At 41.0% G+C, this 20,983-nt stretch overlaps 1 protein-coding gene across 1 annotated transcript in view; it reads right to left on the bottom strand.

Annotated features, from left to right (window-relative positions):
* Nucleotides 1–20,983, bottom strand: part of LOC113662805 (C-type lectin domain family 6 member A-like) — a 229,774-nt gene that overhangs the window by 10,631 nt on the left and 198,160 nt on the right. Inside the window, exon 7 of the mRNA XM_047809821.1 lies at nucleotides 11,195–11,307. Coding sequence (XP_047665777.1) covers nucleotides 11,195–11,307 — 113 coding nt within the window. The remainder of the gene's footprint in view (nucleotides 1–11,194; nucleotides 11,308–20,983) is intronic.

Genomic DNA, 20,983 nt, shown 5'->3' with positions numbered 1-20,983 from the left:
GCCAGGTTCCCCCAAGACTATTGACGGCTAACAGCCCACTAGTGGCACTACTCCTTACCAATCCAGGTCGTGACCTAATAGTCACTCAATATTACGTTGAAGGCCGACGTGTTAGAAGATTTAAGCATCAATTCTTTGTAGATGGTTACAGAGTGATAGTTAATGAATTTTTTGATTGTTACTGTCAGTATTGTAGAAATAGTGTGACACCAGAAGAAACTAGTGTCTGAAGGATGAGCAGAATAAAACCCTCGTGAAAGTAATTCACACATGGTATTGTTGGCTCCATCTGGTGGCAGAGGATCTTGTGTCGGACAAGTTAAATAGTTAATGGCTCCACAAGACATACTTATAGAGACTAAAGGTATAAGAACATACTTTTGGGATGAGTGAACGTTTAAGGATGAGTGTGGGGTTGAAAGGTTGCAGTCGCAAGAGTTAATTGCTGCTAAGTTGTGGTATTTGACAAAGTGGAATAACCTGTTGAATTTACAGATCAAGTTTCCCGAGATCGATTGGACGCAAACACTTAAAAAACTCTGGGAGCCCACGCTCCTAAGCCCAATATTACGGAGACTGGTGGAAGATCCCAGTGCTACTAAGGCCACCATCCCTTTGTTTGACTTTATAAAGGATCCAGACAGTGAAGAAGACGAGCCTGCAATAGATTTGCAATACATTGAATAGTTACTGTAGAGTTAAGAAGTGTGAATTGGGAGAGAGGATTAGCAGTACCTACATTGATAGATAAGATAAACACATTATCAGAAGGATACAGGAGAAAGAAACCAGTCAGACCAGCAGTAACCGTCAAGCAGATAAACATACATTTGGTGTGGTCAAGAAACGCCCAAAACATAGGAGAGAGAAGCAGCGCCCACAGAGCACGACAAGGGTGTGTCATGGGAAAAGTAATAAAAACAAGCCAGCCAACACCGGCAGAGGTGGTGATAGCTAAGCACCCAAGAGAGGAGAAGTACATCAAGAAATGTATGATAAAATGGCATGACAGGACACAGGGAGTGTTGCAATGGTCTAAGGGAGGGACATTTAGGCTGAAAAGGTGTGAAGAAGTGAAAGAAATGTTGCGGCATTGGAAAGTAGGAAAAGAAGATGACAAGACAAGAGGAAAGAGGATAAAGAGGCTAGAAATACTCAGCTGGTTTGAAGAAGAAGGCAAGGAAATAGAGAAAAGAGAAGAAGCAATACAAAGAGTGATACAGAAAGAAGAAGAAGAAGAAAAGAGACGACAAGAAGAGAACAGGTGCAGCGAGGAAAAACCCAGTAACAGATGCACCAGTAACAGCTAGAAGAAAGTTGCAGCTGGAGGAGCTAAGAGAAGAAAGCAACAACTATCTGAAAGAAATAGGTCTCTCTGCCAGTTCGCCTTTGGCACCAGAAGAAAGCGAAATGGAAGAAGAATGCCTAGCTGACAAACCCAGCAATGGAGAACACTCCACAGAACAAGGACGATGGAAAGAACTACCAGAATCAGGGCAGCTCCAGATAACAGTGGTGAAAGGAATGCAAGTGGACTTGTTGAAAGAAGAGTGAAGGGAATGCTGTACATAGAGCCAGAAGCCACAGCAGTAAGAAGAAAAGAAGATCAACAGCTACAAGCAGAACTGGTAAAGTCACTAGACCGACTGGAATGACAGCTGAAGCATACTGAGGAAACAGAGACATATGCTAAAAGGACACTGGAGAGAAGCACTGCAGAAATGGAAGAAAGAATGCGGCAAATAGAAGATGTAATTCAACAAGAAGAAGATAACCTAGCCGAACTGGAAAAGAAAGAAAATCACAGGCGCTGGGAAAGTAATTGGCCCAGTACAGGACGCAAGACAGGTCAACGAGAGAGGTTGGAGAATACACAACAGAGAAAATCAACAAGAAAAATAAAAGTTCCACCAAGATATAGGACAGAAGAAAACCTACCAGCGGCTGTAACGGAAGATCTAGAAGTGAACCAGTGTCCCTTAATTGCCAAAGGAGGAGAAGTACGATATGTGCCCTGGTCATTCATGGATATGACTGGGTTAGCAAACCAGCTCCCAGACGTATGCCAGGGAGGACAAAAGTGGATAACAAAGTTTGAAGAAAAAACGACTGGCCACCTGCTGGCAATCGGAGATATCAAGGCCATACTGGCCCAGGTGATAGGGAAAAGTAAGGCGACTGAAATACTGTCAGAAGCAGGACTGAAGAACGCGATGGACTCAGAAAGAGATGACGACCTAGCCTTTGGAGCTTACAGAAATCGCGTGTGGGATGCAATACGTGACATGTACCCCACCAAGATGGACCCAGGTAAACTAGAAGCCACAACACTGGGCAAAGAAGAAAGTGCATTAAAGTTCATACAGCACTTCCAAACCAAATGGCTAGAAGAGACGGGTACAGCATGGAACCTGAATGAAACAAACCAAGGCTTATTCAAAATGATGCTAAAAAGATGCATGCCAATACAAGAAGCATTAGAAAATGTGGTCGGCCTGAATACCCTACCCTGGGAAACATTCCAAGCTCATCTCGTACACCACATAGAACAGCACAGAAAAAAGAAGAAAGATGCTAAAGATGCAACTGAAGCACTAATGACAAAGCTATACAAAACTCAACTAGGAGAGCTCACCAAAGCCAGAAGAGAAAAGACAGGAAAAGTGCAAGCTCCACTGCAAGCCCCAACAATTGAAGCAGCAGTAATGGTGCCTCCTACATCAAATATGACCCAGATGACACCAACCCAAGCACCCCAGGTATTGACACAAGCATATGTGCAACAGCCTATACTGCCTCCAGCACAAGTGCCCCTATGTACACAACAACAGATGCCATCACAAACAGCTATGCCTCTAATACATGTCCACCTCGGTACTCAACAGGGAGCACCACAAAACCGCCCTATGAGGGGACCAGGCCGGAGACAAGGACCAGGGCAATGGCAAAGATGGTCCCAGGGCCTAGGGCCGAGACAGTTCGGAAATCCCCCGGCGGGTGGAAACAACCCTCGTGCTCAAGCACTTGAATGCTGGGGGTGTGGTGGCAAAGGACAGATTAGGAGAAACTGTCAGATCAATCCAGGAAGGCCAAACAGGGCAGCCAGAACACAGAGGTCAGCAAGGAACCCAACCAGGTCCCAACCAATGGTCAGGACAAACAGGACCCTGGACAGAGCCTGCAGCAAATTGGAGTTGAGGATGCCCAGAGAAGCCGGAGGTGGAGAACATGCAGTACGTCACCACACTGCATCCAAAACAGGAACCAACAACTATGGAGTCTATTAAAGGCCTGAAATCAGTTCCCTTTATGATAGACACCGGTGCCACTTTCTCGTGTATAGGACAGGAAGGCTCCGGACTCCCCCTCTCACGCAACTCAATAAAAACCACTGGCTTCTCAGGGACAACACAGATATTAAAATTCACGGAGCCTCAGACCTTGACAGTTGAAGACACCACGATAGTGGCACCACTCTTATACTCACCCCAATCCCCAGTGAACTTACTGGGAAGAGATCTACTGTGCAGACTGGCAGCGAAAATACACTGCAGCCCAACAGGAGTCTGGGTAATGTTCCCAGACAAAACATTGGCAGGTCAACACTTACTAACAGAAACAAACGAAAATAGAACACAGGATACAGTGTATTGGCTGGAGTACATCACCCCCGCCACATCTGGACTGAACCAAACCTATATGAAATGGAAAATGTGGATACTGGCCATGCGGCCAGACTGCAAGGAACCAAGGAGCCCTTTGCATTGTACTCTATACTATGACCATGACAGCGAGAATGAAGAATATGGACAACTGTGGAATGGATTGATGGAGACAAAGCAGTTCGAGATTACGACAACAGACATAATAATAGGCCAACAAGGAGTGGCCGCCATGGTAATCCTGAAGGATGAGCTAGAGGCGTGGCATCACATTCTGAACGCTGCCCCACATATCTCTTTTCTGGTAGCAGAAGGATTTGAATCAAAAAACTTAGGACCAATGATTAGGGATGCAGCACAGGTCAGAGAATGGAAACCGACGCATAATTCCTACATACACATCTCACCAGACAGCAAGTACACACGAATCTCACAAAAGGCAGTAGATAGCGTGGTAGCTACACACACATGGATAGAGAGGTACATGCCGTTGTCATCGCATACTCTAACACTCAGGACAGAGAGTGAAGTCAATGAAGACGAATCGCTGCTGGAAAGTGTGCCGGATATTTTGTGGACAAAACACCAGACTGACGTAGGGTTAGTTAAATCAGCACGCCAAGTTCAAATTCAGGTTGGGCCCAATGTTAGGTTACCTTACCAGAGGCAATACCCGTTGTCAGTACAGGCAAGAGAGGGAATTAGACCCACAATTCAGGGATTACTTGAAGTCGGCGTCCTGATTCCAACCAGCAGCTCTTGCAACACCCCCATATTTCCTGTCAAGAAGCCCAACTATGACAAATGGAGACTTGTGCATGACCTACGAGCGGTCAATAGAGTAGTTCAAGCTGAAACGCCCGTAGTGCCTGATCCGCACACTCTCCTGTGAAACATCCCAGAAGACTCAAAGTGGTACACAGTAATAGATTTATGTTCAGCATTCTTTAGTGTGCCTTTACATCCAAATTCAAGACATCTGTTTGCATTCACGTATGAAGGAAAACTGTATACATATACAAGGCTCCCGCAAGGGTATTGTGAAAGCCCATCAATCTTCAACCGTGTGTTGGCAGAGGACTTGGTCTCAATTGACATTTCTAGCATTCTAATTCAGTTTGTTGACGATTTATTGATTTGTAGCCCAACCAGAGAGCAATGTAGAAAGGACTCACTTGCAGTACTTAACATGCTCGCAGAAAATGGTCATAAAGTCAGCCGAGAGAAATTGCAGTTTTGCAAAGAGAAAGTTGAATACTTGGGTAGGATGTTACAAGGAACAGATAGTCTCCCACCCCAGCTCATGTTGAAGCAGTACGCACCGCCCCAAAACCTCAGACAGTAAAACAAATGCTTTCTTTTCTAGGCATGGTGGGCTATAGCAGACAGTGGATCTGTGATTTTGCGTTGAAAACAGCTCCGCTACGGGCACTGATACATGCAGCTAATCAGAGAAATGAAAAAGCATCCCTTACTTGGACCACAGAGGCCCTCGCAGCATTTGAGTTGCTAAAAGGTGATCTGTGTTCTGCACCAGCTTTGGCTGGCCCAGACTACAACAAACCATTCCATTTATACGTCTCAGAAAAACAAGGCTTTGCAACTGCGGTGTTAACACAACAACAGGGCCAAGGGAAGCAGCCGATTGCCTATTTCAGTACATCACTTGATAACGTTGAAAAGGGAATGCCTCCTTGTTACAGAGGGTTGGCAGCGGCCGCTTTCGCTTATCAAAAAGCATCCACAATTACTATGGGCCACCCAACAACCCTGTATACTACCCATGCCCTGTTAACCAGCCCTGCATTCGTAATCACCCATGCACGGAAAACAGGGTATGACGTAATTCTTTCAGCACCTGAATTAACAATCCAGAGGTGCCGTACGGTAAATCCAGCAGACAGAATGATGACCCCTTTAGAAGGAGAGCCACATGACTGTCATGCTGTCTCCAGTGCACATTTAAAAGCACGACAAGATCTTGAAAATCAGCCACTGCCACATTCAACCCTAACGTATTTTGTTGATGGTTCGTGTTTTAGGGGAGCAGAAGGGAATGTAGCCGGTTATGCGATTGTGGCCCCCAGGAATGATCTCTCATCCTTCGAAACCGTCCAGGCTCTGCCTGTGAGTCAGCCCTGTTCGGCCCAATTGACTGAACTAAAAGCGTTAACGGCAGCATGTAAATTGGCCAGTGGACGACCGTGCACAATTTACACTGACTCAGCATATGCCTACGGAGTATGTCACTTGTACGGCCCTATCTGGGCCCAGCGCGGATTTCATAGGGCAGATGGCTCACCAGTCACGCATGGTCAGGCCATTTCAGACCTATTACATGCCATCACGCTTCCAGCTAAGCTAGCTATTGTGAAGTGTGCCGCACACAAAACGGATGGCTCATTCGTGCCTAAGGGTAATGCGGCAGCTGATGAAGCTGCTAAAAAGGTAGCATCACAGCAATTAAATGTCCTAGCAGTTACTGTCCCACACGACACTCCTCCACCAGAGACCGACCTAACTTCCTTAGCCGCCTCTCAGAATGCAGCTTCAGTTCATGAGATTACACGTTGGGAGGAACTGGGAGTGCGTAAGCACGAGCAAATTGGCCTGTGGCGAGGACCGCATGGTCACTTTGTAGCCCCCATATCGCTTTTGACTACTCTAATCAATAGCGCAAGGGGGGAGGTAGTGAAAAGGCTTAAGAAAACGTGGTGGTCACCATTTTTAGGCCCAACAATCGATCACGTATTAACTAGCTGTGAAATATGTGCCACACGTAATATCAGGAAAAATTTCACCGCTCCAATAGGACACATCCCACAGCCAGACGGTCCATTCCGACATTTAGTAATTGATTTCATTGACATGATTGAAAGGAAAGAAAGGAAAAGGTACATTTTGGTGGTAGTAGACAGGTTCAGTAGATGGGTGGAAGCCCATCCCACAGCACATGCTGATGCTGAAACAGTAGTGAAATTCCTTTGCAGAGAAGTGATACCCCGATTTGGAATTCCTGACAAGATCAGTTCAAACAGTGGTAAGCATTTCTTGAACAAAAGTTGCCAGCAAAGTGACGCAGGTATTGCGGATAAAACACAGGTTTGGATGTGTATACCATCCACAGTCACAGGGGATGGTGGAAAAGGGCTAATGGGACGCTAAAAGCAAAATTGGCTAAAATCTGCGCAGAGACCAAATTGACATGGGTACAAGCACTACCACTGGCATTGAAGAGCATGCGCATGCAGACAAATCGCAACACACATTTAACACCACACGAAATGCTTACGGGTCTTGATTTTTCTGAATCAAAGGTATCACACAACAAGTAATCAGCATTACTTAATGGGGCATTAATGGGGCTGGCCTAAGAACGACGTGGCCGCTTCTTTGAGTCCTGTTTCCCTCAAACTTTTTACAAAGTTTTCCGTTGTGTTGCATCCAGTGGTGTAGTCTAGTTTTCTGTAGTTAGTATACTGTGACACCCCCCCCCCCGCCTCATATGCACCCATCCTAGAGCGACACCCCATAAGCGCCACCACACTCACTAACGCATAAAATATGCATCTACATGTAATTGAGAGCATTATTAAAGACTGCTTATGTGTTCCAATATATTATAAGCAACAAAAGACAGTCAGCTGATAAAACCTGTGCTCCAGGTCCCATATTCATATAACATTTAAGTAAATGTAGCTCATAAAGGTATAGTTCACCCAAAAATTAAAATTGTGTTTTTCCTCACCCTCAATTTGTTCCAAAACTGTATGAGTTTCTTTCTTCTGTTTAACACAAAAGATGATATTTTGAAAAATAACACAATTTTCATTTTTGGGTGAACTATACCTTTAAGAGCTAGATTTAGCCTTAAATGTTATATGAATATGGGACCTGGAGCACAGGTTTTATTAGCTGTCAATTTTCAATGTACATTTAAGAGTGAACAATAAACATTTGTTCAGTTCTATCACCAACACTCTTTTATTGCAGAATATTATGAACTGAATGAACTGGTAGTTTACAAAGCTTTCCAAATACATTTGTACTCGAGCTGTGGGTGAAATGTGCTGTAGCTTTAGGTGCAGGCTTCCGAAAACACTCAGAGTGTAGTTTGAGTCTGCTTTCGTTTCATATCTTCTTTTACTTTAGTTAGTTAATTTCTAATTTGCGCCACAAAACACCGCCAAGCAACAAATTTTCCTCCTTGGTAGGTGACGTCAGATCAGGTCACAGGCCAACGGAAGCCCCAATGGTCCAAAAACGTTAGTGATTCGCAATCGCAACCACAGTCTGTGTTCGCAACACAGTGCGGGGTGAATTTATGAATGTAAGTTCAGTCACAAAACGATATTGTTACGTATCCTAACGCTTTTTAAGTGGGTATACGGAAATCCTTGGCCTTTCCTAGTGGGTATACGGAAATCCTTGGCCCTTCCTAGTGGGTATACGGAAATCCTTGGCCCTTCTTAGTGGGTATACGGCGTATATCTGCGTATCACGTAGACTACACCACTGGTTGCATCGTGACTTCTATTTGCTTTTCATTTATTTCTGTTTAGGAGATGTATTCATTTTGGTCTTGATTTCTTTCAGGAGCTGGGGGTCCCATGGGTGAAAGACCTTTTGGTGATGGTGCTATTTCCACGTGTGCCGTGCGACATTCTTGAAGTGTACGAGTGTGTGCTCTGAGTTCATGGTGAGGTGTGGTTGGATAACTAGCGCTGGTGATCGTCTCGGTGGATAACCCCAGCCCTGTACTTAATAGTGATATTTTGTTTGTTTGGAAGTTACGTAAATTGGTTGTTTATTTTTTTCATTTGATCGTTTGTTATTGGTGTACTTGTCTGACACTGGACCTTCTTAACAGTGAAGACATCTTTTCTTTCTAGTTGCTTTTGTAATGTTGGTTTGAGCTGTTGGTAAGGGCTCTTTAGTATTGAGCATATTTTAAGTGAGTTTCTATTTTAACTGCAAGTATTCAATAAACGATGTACTTTATATGATGCCCACGTTTCTTGCCTACACTTATTTATAAGAGAATCGAACTTGTGTGATCTGATAACAAACACTGGGGTTTACTTCTATTTCCTGGGTTTAACCCTCCCAGGTGGCGTATTCGAATTGGATACAAATAGATAAACTTGTGTTTGTGTATGATAAGCTGTACGGCTCTCACGTACCTCCGCTCCCGCCACACAGTGATCAAATCTTATATCTTCATAGACAGCTTGTATTTCTGAACCTCGCTATTTCTTCACAACACATGAAATGAGTGACTTCTGCTTGCAAGTGTGATCTCAGGTTAAGCCTCTTAGTCTCAGCCTCAGTTCACACTAGCAAGCAGTCGTCATTAATGTTGTTTTCTTCCTGAACTTGCTGATGATCCACCTTCTGTTATTCATACAGTTTTTCAATCTCTATGGCAAAAGATAATCATTTCTGATAAAAGGGTTAATATGACAATAAACCCGGAAAAAATTGAGGCACACAAACCTCAAATCTAGTTTTCCTGGTGTTACTCCTCAACAGAAAGACACCAAGAGAACAGGAAAAGACCACTTTACAGACCCTGTAATTTTATTTCATCCTGTAAGTTTTATTTTTCATTCTGCACCCATTTTATAGGGCACCGCTCTCATGGAACCGGGCAGGAACCAAGCGCGTCTCCCCTGGAGTACTTAGTTGAGCCTGACACTTATCAGCCAATCAATAAAAACAGGCTACACAATAGCCAATCAGAAAATAGCACTATTGTATCTGGGTAAGATTTAACGCATCAACTACTGAAAAAAAAAAACATATTCATTAGAGAGGGAATTTTCGATGGTCGGTTTGAACAAAACCTCAACATAAAAACAGCTTGTCTCTGGACGGGACATTGTCCTCAATCATGACCCTAAAAATGTCTGGGCTTGAGCCGAACTGTTTTAAATGGGAGCAACATTACAAATGATAAAGGGGTACAAAAAGGCAATAAACACTTACAATAAACACCACCAGTCATAATCTCTCTCTCTCTCTCTCTCTCTCTCTCTCTCTCTCTCTCTCTCTCTCTCTCTCTCTCTCTCTCTCTCTCTCACTCACTCACACACACACACACACACACACACACACACACACACACACACACACACACACACACACTCAAATCAATAAATGGAAATTGAACAAGTACTTTTAATTAGCAGTAAGAATTGTTTGCATGTAAGATTATGGCTCAGTTCCTCTCAGAAATCCTGTCAGGTTAGCTCATGTTAGTTAGATCATTTTTAATTAGAAGTAAAATTGTTTGCATGTATAAGTATGCCAAAATACACTTTGAAATCCTCACAGGTTGAAGTTAGCTAGTTTCTTTTAGCAGTAAGAATTTTTTGCGGTATAAGTATGACTTAAATTCTTTCTGAGATCGTATCAGGTTAGTTCATGTTATCTAGCAAGTTTTTATTAGCAGTAAGGCTTAAATTCTCACAGAGCTCAGAGTAGCTATCTGGCTAAGCACTGCGACATTACAGTTTTATATATATATATATATATATATATATATATATATATATATATATATATATATATATATAGTACTGTATATGAAGAAGAATCCAGGAAGTAACTTCACTATCAAGACAAACTCATAGTGTGTCTGTGGTTGTTGTTGCTCTAATCATTTGCCCGACTGTCCACTAGGTGATTGTGTTGGGGTGATTATGGCCAAATGGACACCAAGTGCTTCATGGGAATGGAACAGATCCTCCACGATAGTGCTACCAGTCCCTCATGCACCTAGAAAAAGCCCTTTATCTTCTCTCTGTGTCTTTAGGGTCCCTTGACATTTTAAAATCAACTCAAAGACATACTGTATTATCTTCATGTCACAGAAACACAGCAGTCAGACAGACACTTTTCTTTATACATGGATGCAACCTCCATGAACAAGGACACCAGCACTGAGCCTTTCCATTTAATTGCCCAGAATTTTCCAGAAGGATTTATTCGCATTTCTTCAACGGATTAACAAGTTGTCCCAATTTTAATTTCTTACATCACGATAATTGCCTAAATCATTTACATGATGAGATTGCCTTCTCTGAGCCTATGATTCTGCGCTCAAAACAGTCAAAACATTTTTTCCCTTAGAAGACAATGTCCTTGTGCTGCCTCTAGGTCCTCCATACATAAAAACAAGTATTTGCAGACTCAAATGTTAGTGAAAAGTCTTTTAATTTTCACAGATGCACTTTTTGATTGTAGTACAAGAAGCATCAAACCATTTATGTACTGTATGTTAACATTTGTGTTCCCCAGAGCAGCACAATTCTCTCCAGAAGGGTCCTTCTTTGTCCAGTTATCAGGCTCATTTGGTCCCTCTGGAGCACTATACCAGAACCTACATAGAATTAAATCTGTAATTAGTTTCTTAAACAATTATTTCATTTCATGTAAAAAAAAAGTATATGTATTACTGGAGCTTTTTAGATCTATAAACAGAACAGTAAAATGAGTTTATAGACTGTGTGAGTGAACGCTGTCCTTACGTTACACCTGTCTCCATTAAGGTCTGGTTGTTCACCCACATCCACTGTCCTTCAGTCTCCAAGTCATGTAAACCAATCCAGTGTGTTTCTCCAATTTGTGAAACTACAAAATCCTAATTTAGAAAATAACAATCACATAAAGCTTACACCTGTTATCAATTCCAGTGAAATAGAGAACAAAAATTACATTTTATCTAAAAAACTGGAAATAAAAGAAGCTCTAAACTTCAAACCTGTTCAGTTTGGCTGGTTATAATCACCATGTGGCCTCCTTTCTCCACACAGTAATCTCGACTCTGTGTCCAGTTCAGTTTATCAGTGGAGAAGTAGTAACACTTTAAACCAAGAGACTTCCATCCTTCCTCACATTGTCCATTGTTTTTATTTGCTTTTTTCCAAGACGAGATGAAAACAATAAGTTATGAAATCAGACTTTGGATAATATATTTGCATACTCTATAAAACATGCCTTCGCTTTGGATATTTTTGTTCATATGTCTATAACATTATCATGAGTAATATGTTACAAATATTCATGATGCATTTAATGTGCCATTTAAGATGAAATTAAAGAACAATGAAAATGTGTCCCAAAATCAATCATCTATCTATCTATCTATCTATCTATCTATCTATCTATCTATCTATCTATCTATCTATCTATCTATCTATCTATCTATCTATCTATCTATCTATCTATCTATCTATCTATCTATCTATCTATCTATCTATCTATCTATCTATCCACTGTATCTACACTATTGTAGCGTCTGGTACAGGTCATTTAGATTTCAGGTCCCAGGCACCCTAAACTTCGGCATCTAATCTTCAATCAGCCGATGAGCAACCCAGTTTTACACACACACAACTGGCTCCAGAATGACTGGAGCCTACACAAAGACCAGATAACCCAATGCCGCTTCTCTGATTGAACTCATAGGGGACCTCAACCAGAACACACACACACACACACACTCACACTCACACTCACACTCACACACACACACAACACAATGAGACATTCCTTTTACTAATAAAACAAGTAGATAAGATACTCTTTAAGATTCTTATTCTTATAACCCTGTTGTAATGTGTTTCTTCTGTTAAGGCTTGCCTGACTTAAAATTATTTGCTCCTTACTTTCCTGACAGGGGCGTATTTTATTCATGTGTCAGAAAACAACATTGTATTTAACATCAGTTATACTCTAATTACTGATCATGGCATGTTAATGTATACCTGTTCTAATGCTGTATGCCCCTTTAAGGTCTAATGTCAGAATGTATACGAAGCTATCGTTTTCTTTTTACTTCCCTAATGAAAGTGCATTTTGTTTTATGTTTCATTTTTGTTTCTTTGCCTTTATAAGAACATAATATCGTATTAACATCAGTTACCCTTCGATTACTGATCTGTGTATGTAATAACCGCTGCCTTTATTCCGTCATTACCCTTCATGTTTAGTATCCAAATGACCACAAAATTATCGGTTACTCATTTTTCAAACAATGGTGTATTTTATTTGAGCACGAAAGGCGCCATACCGTCTTAATCCACCTTGGATAAAACTTTAAAGTCATCTAAAAGTTTGATAGCTAAACCACGCCCACAGACACCTGAAACAAAGTGAGTTTTTTCCCTCTGAAATATTGGCCGTAGTATTGGCCAGCTCCCCAAAGATGGGTGGAGTTCGCGACCTTTAAATTACAAACACCGCCAATCCGTGGTCAGACTTTCGGAACAGCTTCAAGACGACTCAAAGAAGTTCCAGCAAGCTTCACTTCCAAGAATGAAAACTATTCTGATCTTTAGGGGAACTTGGAAGAACGTCTGACCCCACCCCAACTGACTTTTCAGAGATTTCTCTATTGCATCTGGACTCTTGTGCAGTAAGCAAATGCAAGTAACCATTTCCTTTACCAACCAATTTAGATGCATATTTTAAGTATGAACCTTGTATTGTGTCTTGAGGTGAATTTCCCAGTTAGGGTGTGACTAATTTTGAAGTTTAAGCTTGCTATTCCTTTCCTTCCTTTCTCTAATTACTTCTTTCCAGTCTCTTCCTACCTTTCCCCAATTTTAATTTCTTTTGTTTTATTTTATTTTCATCTTTGTTTTCCCTATTTCTTTTGTTTGTTTGTGTAGTTAGTTTTATGTTGTGTTTGTCTCATTCATTAAATGTCATATTTTTGTGCCACAAGTGATTGTCTCTGAGTATCGCTCACAAATTTAACCCCTTTAAGCATTGCCCCTCTTTTGCAGCTTTTTCACCTACATGACCTACCCAACAAAAAGTGGTACAGCTCCCACATACTTTGACACACAGGGGTGGTCTCATTTGAAAGAAGAGATTCTCTAGTTTCAGAAACTTTTCAGATTGATTCTAGGCCTTACTGGCACAAAGTTACAGGGGTTTGAATGCAGGTTTTCATTTCCGCCTGGGTTATTTACCTGATAAACTGATTAATCTTATTTTTCTGGAACATGTTAGGGACCAAATAACAACTGAGAGTCATAGCCACATGTCTTGGCTTTCACCAAAAAAAAATTTCAAGTCAAAAGACCCAAAAATGGCTTCAATAAAAATATTTTTCTACGGACATGGTCATCTGGTGCAGCGTTTTTGTGTACTTGTTTACTATATAACTTTGAAATAAAAGGCTGCAGGCTCAGTCTGAAAAGCCATAAATAAGCCTAGACTCTCTCTCTATCACTCTGGTGTGAAAACAGGCCTGTAACGTGACACCCTGAGCTGTGAGAGGGACAAAAGGTCAGAGATTACGCAAGAATTCTTCTGCGCATCCAGTTCACGCAGACACAGGCAAAGAACATACGGCATGCCACATAGAGTTGGAATCGTCTGCTTATTGGCTAAACAGCTGTATAGGTCCAACCCATTTCATTGCTATTGGAAGGAGTAATTGTCAGTCAAAGGCGGGTTCCCAAAAATGAGGTCATGCCACCATTGGCTTCCCAGCCGTCTATCTCTGCCATACAAGCACCGATTGGCTCAAATGAGGGCTTATTTGATTCGTTAGGACCTGGGCTATAAATATGACGTAGGCTTTGAATTTGAATATCCCAATTAGAAGTTAGAGCGGCAAAACGAGATGATGGCGCACTTCTGTTTCCAGTTTTCGGAACACTAACGGAATATTTGCGGCGCGACCAGAGCGTTTTGGATTAAAAGGCTTACAGATTTCAATTCCTTGGACCTGTGTGGATTTTTGTGGATTATTTGTGTTGGAATATATTACCCCAGTGAAGAAAGGGACGCGTCTAAAGGTGAGGGAAAAACCGGTATAGCGCCACCAAAATGGGAAAAAACTCACTTTGTTTCAGGTGTCTGTGGGCGTGGTTTAGCTATCAAACTTTTAGATGACCTTAAAGTTTTATCCAAGGTGGATTAAGACGGTATGGCGCCTTTCGTGCTCAAATAAAATACACCATTGTTTGAAAAATGAGTAACCGATAATTTTGTGGTCATTTGGATACTAAACATGAAGGGTAATGACGGAATAAAGGCAGCGGTTATTACATACACAGATCAGTAATCGAAGGGTAACTGATGTTAATACGATATTATGTTCTTATAAAGGCAAAGAAACAAAAATGAAACATAAAACAAAATGCACTTTCATTAGGGAAGTAAAAAGAAAATGATAGCTTTGTATACATTCTGACATTAGACCTTAAAGGGGCATACAGCATTAGAACAGGTATACATTAACATGCCATGATCAGTAATTAGAGTATAACTGATGTTAAATACAATGTTGTTTTCTGACACATGAATAAAATACGCCCCTGTCAGGAAAGTAAGGAGCAAATAATTTTAAGTCAGGCAAGCCTTAACAGAAGAAACACATTACAACAGGGTTATAAGAATAAGAATCTTAAAGAGTATCTTATCTACTTGTTTTATTAGTAAAAGGAATGTCTCATTGTGTTGTGTGTGTGTGTGAGTGTGTGTGTGTGTGTGTTCTGGTTGAGGTCCCCTATGAGTTCAATCAGAGAAGCGGCATTGGGTTATCTGGTCTTTGTGTAGGCTCCAGTCATTCTGGAGCCAGTTGTGTGTGTGTAAAACTGGGTTGCTCATCGGCTGATTGAAGATTAGATGCCGAAGTTTAGGGTGCCTGGGACCTGAAATCTAAATGACCTGTACCAGACGCTACAATAGTGTAGATACAGTGGATAGATAGATAGATAGATAGATAGATAGATGATTGATTTTGGGACACATTTTCATTGTTCTTTACTTTCATCTTAAATGGCACATTAAATGCATCATGAATATTTGTAACATATTACTCATGATAATGTTATAGACATATGAACAAAAATATCCAAAGCGAAGGCATGTTTTATAGAGTATGCAAATATATTATCCAAAGTCTGATTTCATAACTTATTGTTTTCATCTCGTCTTGGAAAAAAGCAAATAAAAACAATGGACAATGTGAGGAAGGATGGAAGTCTCTTGGTTTAAAGTGTTAAACTCTCAGCTGTTGTTACAGAACCTAACATTTTTCTGACCAACATTTTCTTCTTCTTCTTCTTCTTCTTCTTTCGGCTTTTCCCTTCAGGGGTCGCCACAGCGAATCATCTCTCTCCACATATCCCTATCTTCTGCATCCTCAACACTTGCACCCACTAGCTTCATATCCTCATTAATTACATCCATATACCTCCTCATCTTATACCAATATACTCAATCTCCCTCCTCTGAACATGTCCAAACCATCTTAATCTGTCCTCCCTAACTTTGTCTCCCAAACGTCCAACATGAGCTGTGCCTCTGATGTACTCGTTCATAATCCTGTCCAATCTCGTCACTCCCAAAGAGAACCTCAACATCTTCAGTTTGGCTACCTCTACAGTAGCTCTGACTCCTGTCTCTTCTTCAGTGACACTGTCTCTAAACCATACAGCATGGCCGGTCTCACCGCTGTCCTGTACACCTTCCCCTTGATTCTTGCTGATATTTTCCTATCACACAGAACTCCTGACACCTTTCTCCACCCACTCCAACCTGCCTGCACTCGCTTCTTTACTTCTTTCCCACTCTCTCCATTACTCTGGACTGTTACTCTGGACCCCAAGCAATTAAACTCCTGTACCTTCTTCACCTCTTCACCCTGTAACCTTACTGTTCCACTTCCCTCCCTTTCATTCACACACATGTACTGTGTTACTATGACTGACCTTCGTTCCTCTTCTCTCTAGCGCAAACCTCCACCTCTACAGGTTTTCCTCCACCTGCTCACTACAGATCACAATGTCATCTGCAAACATCAACGTTCAAGGAAACTCCTGTCTGACCTCCTCTGACAACTGGTCCATCACTATAGCAAACAGGAAGGGGCTCAGAGCCGATCCCTGATGCAGTCCCACCTCCACTTTGAACTCCTCTGTCTGACCTACAGCACACCTCACCACTGTCCTGCTCCTCTCATACATGTCCTGCACCCCACTCTGACATACTTCTCTGCTACTGACTTCCTCATACAGTACCACAGCTCTTCTCTTGGCACCCTGTCATACGCTTTCTCCAAGTCTACAAACACACAGTGCGACTCCCTCTGACCATCCCTATACTTCTCCTTCAACATTTTCAGAGCAAAAATTGCATTTGTTGGGCTCTTTCTGGGCATGAAGCCATACTGCTGCTCACAAATTTCCACCATCTTCCTTAACCTAGCTTCCACTACTCTTTCCCACAGCTTCATTGTATGGCTCATCAACTTTATCCCCCTATAGTTGCTGCAACTCTGCACGTCACCCTTATTCTTAAAGATCGGCACTAACACACTCCCTCTCCATTCCTCAGGCATCCTCTCACTCTCTAAAACCCTGTTGAACAAACAAGTTAAAAATTCCACTGCTGGTTCTCCTAGACACTTCCAGACCTCTACCGGGATGTCGTCAGGACCAACTGCCTTTCCACTTTTCATCCTCTTCAAAGCCTTTCTGATTTCATCCTTTCTAATCTTATCTACTTCCTGTTCCACAGAGTTCACCCCTTCTACTCTTTTTCCCTCTCATTTTCCTCAATCATCAGCTCCTCCAAGTATTCCTTCCATCTCCTCTGTATACTCTCCTCACTTGTGAGCACCTTTCCATCTCTATCCTTAACAATTCTAACTTGCTGCACATCCTTCCCATCTCGAATCCCTCTGCCTTGCTAACCTGTACAAGTCCTTCTCTCCTTCTCTAGTGTCTAACCTAGTGTACAACTCGATATATGCTTTCTGCTTGGCCTTAGACACCTCCCTGTTCACTTTGCACTTTAACTCCTTGTATTCCTGTCTATTCTCTTCAGTCCTGTCCATATCCCACTTCTTCTTGGTTAATCTCTTCCTCTGGATACTATCCTGAACTTCCTCATTCCACCACGAAGTCTCCTTATCTCCTTTCCTCCTTCCAGATGACACACCCAACACCTTTCTCGCTGTCTACCTGATCACTTCTGCTGTAGTTTCCCACATCTGGCAGCACTACCTGACCACCCAGAGCCTACCTCAACTTCTGTCTAAATTCCTCATAACATTCCTCCTTCACCAAGAGACTTTAGTAACTTGTGGATCAGCGCTGACTCAAGTCGCGAACTGTTTAGAACGAATCAGTCCGATTTGGTGAACCGGTTCATCCAGTTCACTAAAAAGAACTGGTTCAAAAGAACGATTCGTTCACGAACTGGCCATCACTATTAGGATGAATTAGTGTGGAGACTGCAAGCCAGGACTTCTCGTCCAACATCAGTGTCTGACCTTACTGATTTACTTCTAGGGGAATGGTCAAAATTCTTATAAACACACTCCAAAATTTTGTGGAAAGCCTTCCTAAAAGAGTTGAAGCTGTTACTATGAGCCAACTTAATATTAAACACAACAGATTAAGAATGGAATGTCATTAAAAGTTTAAAGGCAGATGTCTTAAAACCTTTGGCATTATAGTGTAGCGATTTTGGCTCGCGAAGCAAGGTAAATTACTCATATTTATGAGTAATTATAACGCGTTATAGTGACTCTAAATATTTTAACCTAAGTTGAAATTAACGGTAATGGAATTAACGTTACACTTATTTGGTCTGTTCGTCCGGCGAACAGGCCGTGTAACCTTTATTAATTCTATGAAGGCAGTATCTTCCCGGCTAAGAAAGATTCACTTCCCTTTTACTGTATACCGTGATATAAATTAAATTAACTTAATAGACCATGTAGTTCAGACCAGATGTTGCAGGTACCTTAATTTACGGGTCGAAGTCAAAGTGACCACTAGGGGATGACCAAGAAACAAGCTTCAATTCAACTTTAATGCATCAAATCCTCCAAAAACACGAAAAAACCTATTTACCTAGTAAAGTTTATACTCTCAAAAATTTTTTAAGCCCACACACAAAGCACAATATGATTCACAGCCTTCATACAATTAGAATGGGAGACAAAGTTAGGGAGGACAGATTAAGATGGTTTGGACATGTTCAGAGGAGGGAGATTGAGTATATTGGTATAAGATGAGGAGGTATATGGATGTAATTAATGAGGATATGAAGCTAGTGGGTGCAAGTGTTGAGGATGCAGAAGATAGGGATATGTGGAGAGAGATGATTCGCTGTGGCGACCCCTGAAGGGAAAAGCCGAAAGAAGAAGAAGAAGAAGAAAATGTTGGTCAGAAAAATGTTAGGTTCTGTAACAACAGCTGAGAGTTGTGCTGAATGTGAATCAGATATTTATATTAATGTGAGATTTAATCATTCTATTAGCATGATTAATGTTTCTACAGCAAGTCATACACAAATATTAGTATGGGGATCACTATACATAATCTGAAGCTAATATTAAATGTAATTATAAAGTGTTGTAACGCTTCGACACAGATAATTCGCTATTCCCAGGAAATGAAAGAGCTCGAAGGCGAAGAGTCTGCAATCCACACGTTTAATAGCAGGTGTACAGGCAACACGCTTCTCTCATACATGAGTGTTTTAGCTCTTAATAACCATCACAAATATAGAAATAAATAACAAAACTATAACAAGAAGGTGTTATGGAAATAAAGCTACATTTTTGCTGCTTTTCTTTAAAAGAAGGAAGCTCCAAAAATATAGCTTGCTGATTTTCTCTAAAATAAGGAAGCTCCAAAAATATAGTTTTACTTCCCAAACTCCCTTGACATCATTCCTTATTCCGGGAGTTGATTACTCTGTGTGGCCGAAACCTAAACTGGGTTGTAACTCCATGATCACTTGAAACACATGTAGAAGTAATTTATTTTGTAACATTATTAGTAATCAGAGAAAAATACTAAAAAGCCCCTTTCCTTTGTACAAGTTAGTAACTTCAACTATTAGTTGTGTAGAGAAATCCTACAAAACAGACTGTTTTGCATCGCTGGTCAGGAAAGACAGAAACAATAAAAAACATGTATACAGAAGGAAGTGAGATAATATGATTTAATCTATCTAGCTAATTATTTGTGACATAGCCATAAATGGTAATCTCGACTATGTGTCCAGTTCAGTTTATGAGTGGAGAAGTAGCAACACTTTAAACCAAGAGACTTCCATCCTTCCTCATATTGTCCATTGTCCATTGTTTTTATTTGCTGTTTTCCAAGACGAGATGAAAACAATAAGTTATGAAATCAGACTTTGGTTAATATATTTGCATACTCTATAAAACATGCCTTCGCTTTGGATATTTTTGTTCATATGTCTATAACATTATCATGAGTAATATGTTACAAATATTCATGATGGGGATATCAAATTGATACGTTTGATAAATCCAAAAAAGGTGTCCATAAAAACAGAAATTTTACCGATAAAGAGAAACTCCAGTGTTGATCGTAGTTCCACTGGGTAGTGTATGTTAACCCTTCTGCAAACCTCGTCTGAATTCCTACGCAAATTAGTAGCGCTGAGTCAAGTTGACCTTGTCTGTTTTGACTGCTTAAAATGAAGTATATATGATAGCCTTTTTTTCACCTTTTTTGTATAACTTGATTACAACATATTAACATATACTTTGCAAAGATTTTTGTAATATTTGGTATAATAAACCTCATTAATATGCAAAATGCCTAATTTTCTAGTAAAAAAAACAACAGAATTTTTGAATTATTTTCACTATAGAGGCACAAACCATTTTGAAACCATTTTGACCATTTTTAATGTCAGTAAATAATAAAACCTGCTTTTTTCCAGGTCAAAAAAACACACACACGCACACACACATCTCCCATCACAATAGATAGATAGATAAACTATGTTGCCAAAGGTTTTGGTACACCCTTCCAAATCACTGAAATCAGGTATTCCAATCACTTCCATGGTCATATGTACTGTACATAAATTTAAGCACCTAGGCATGCAAACATTTGTGAAAGAATGCACAGAGCTCGCCAGCTTTCTGCAGAGTCAATAGCCACAGACCTCCAATCTTCGTGTGGCCTTCAGATCCGCTCAACAACAGTGCGTAGACAGTGTTTTAATGTATAAACTGCTGCAACCAAGCCTTACATCACCAAGAGCAATGCAAAGCATTGGATGCAGTGGTGTCACAACTGGACTCTAGTGCAGTAAAGACAAGTTCTCTCAAGTGACAAATAACACTTCTCTGGGTTTAGCGGTTGATAGGAGAATGGTACTTGCCTGACTCAGGGCTCTGAAGTGTCACGAATTGAGAGTGACAGTCACTTTTTTTGTCTTTTGTCACGCTCTCCCGCCACACATTGTATTTCTCATGCAGAAACACTTTTTGACTATTTATCATATATTTAATAAGC

The sequence above is a fragment of the Tachysurus fulvidraco genome, unplaced genomic scaffold (genome assembly GCF_022655615.1).
Source record: "Tachysurus fulvidraco isolate hzauxx_2018 unplaced genomic scaffold, HZAU_PFXX_2.0 HiC_scaffold_51_np12, whole genome shotgun sequence".
Classification (NCBI taxonomy): domain Eukaryota; kingdom Metazoa; phylum Chordata; class Actinopteri; order Siluriformes; family Bagridae; genus Tachysurus; species Tachysurus fulvidraco.
Note: the sequence above shows the minus strand (reverse complement) of the source record. Positions and strands in the feature narration are given on the sequence as shown.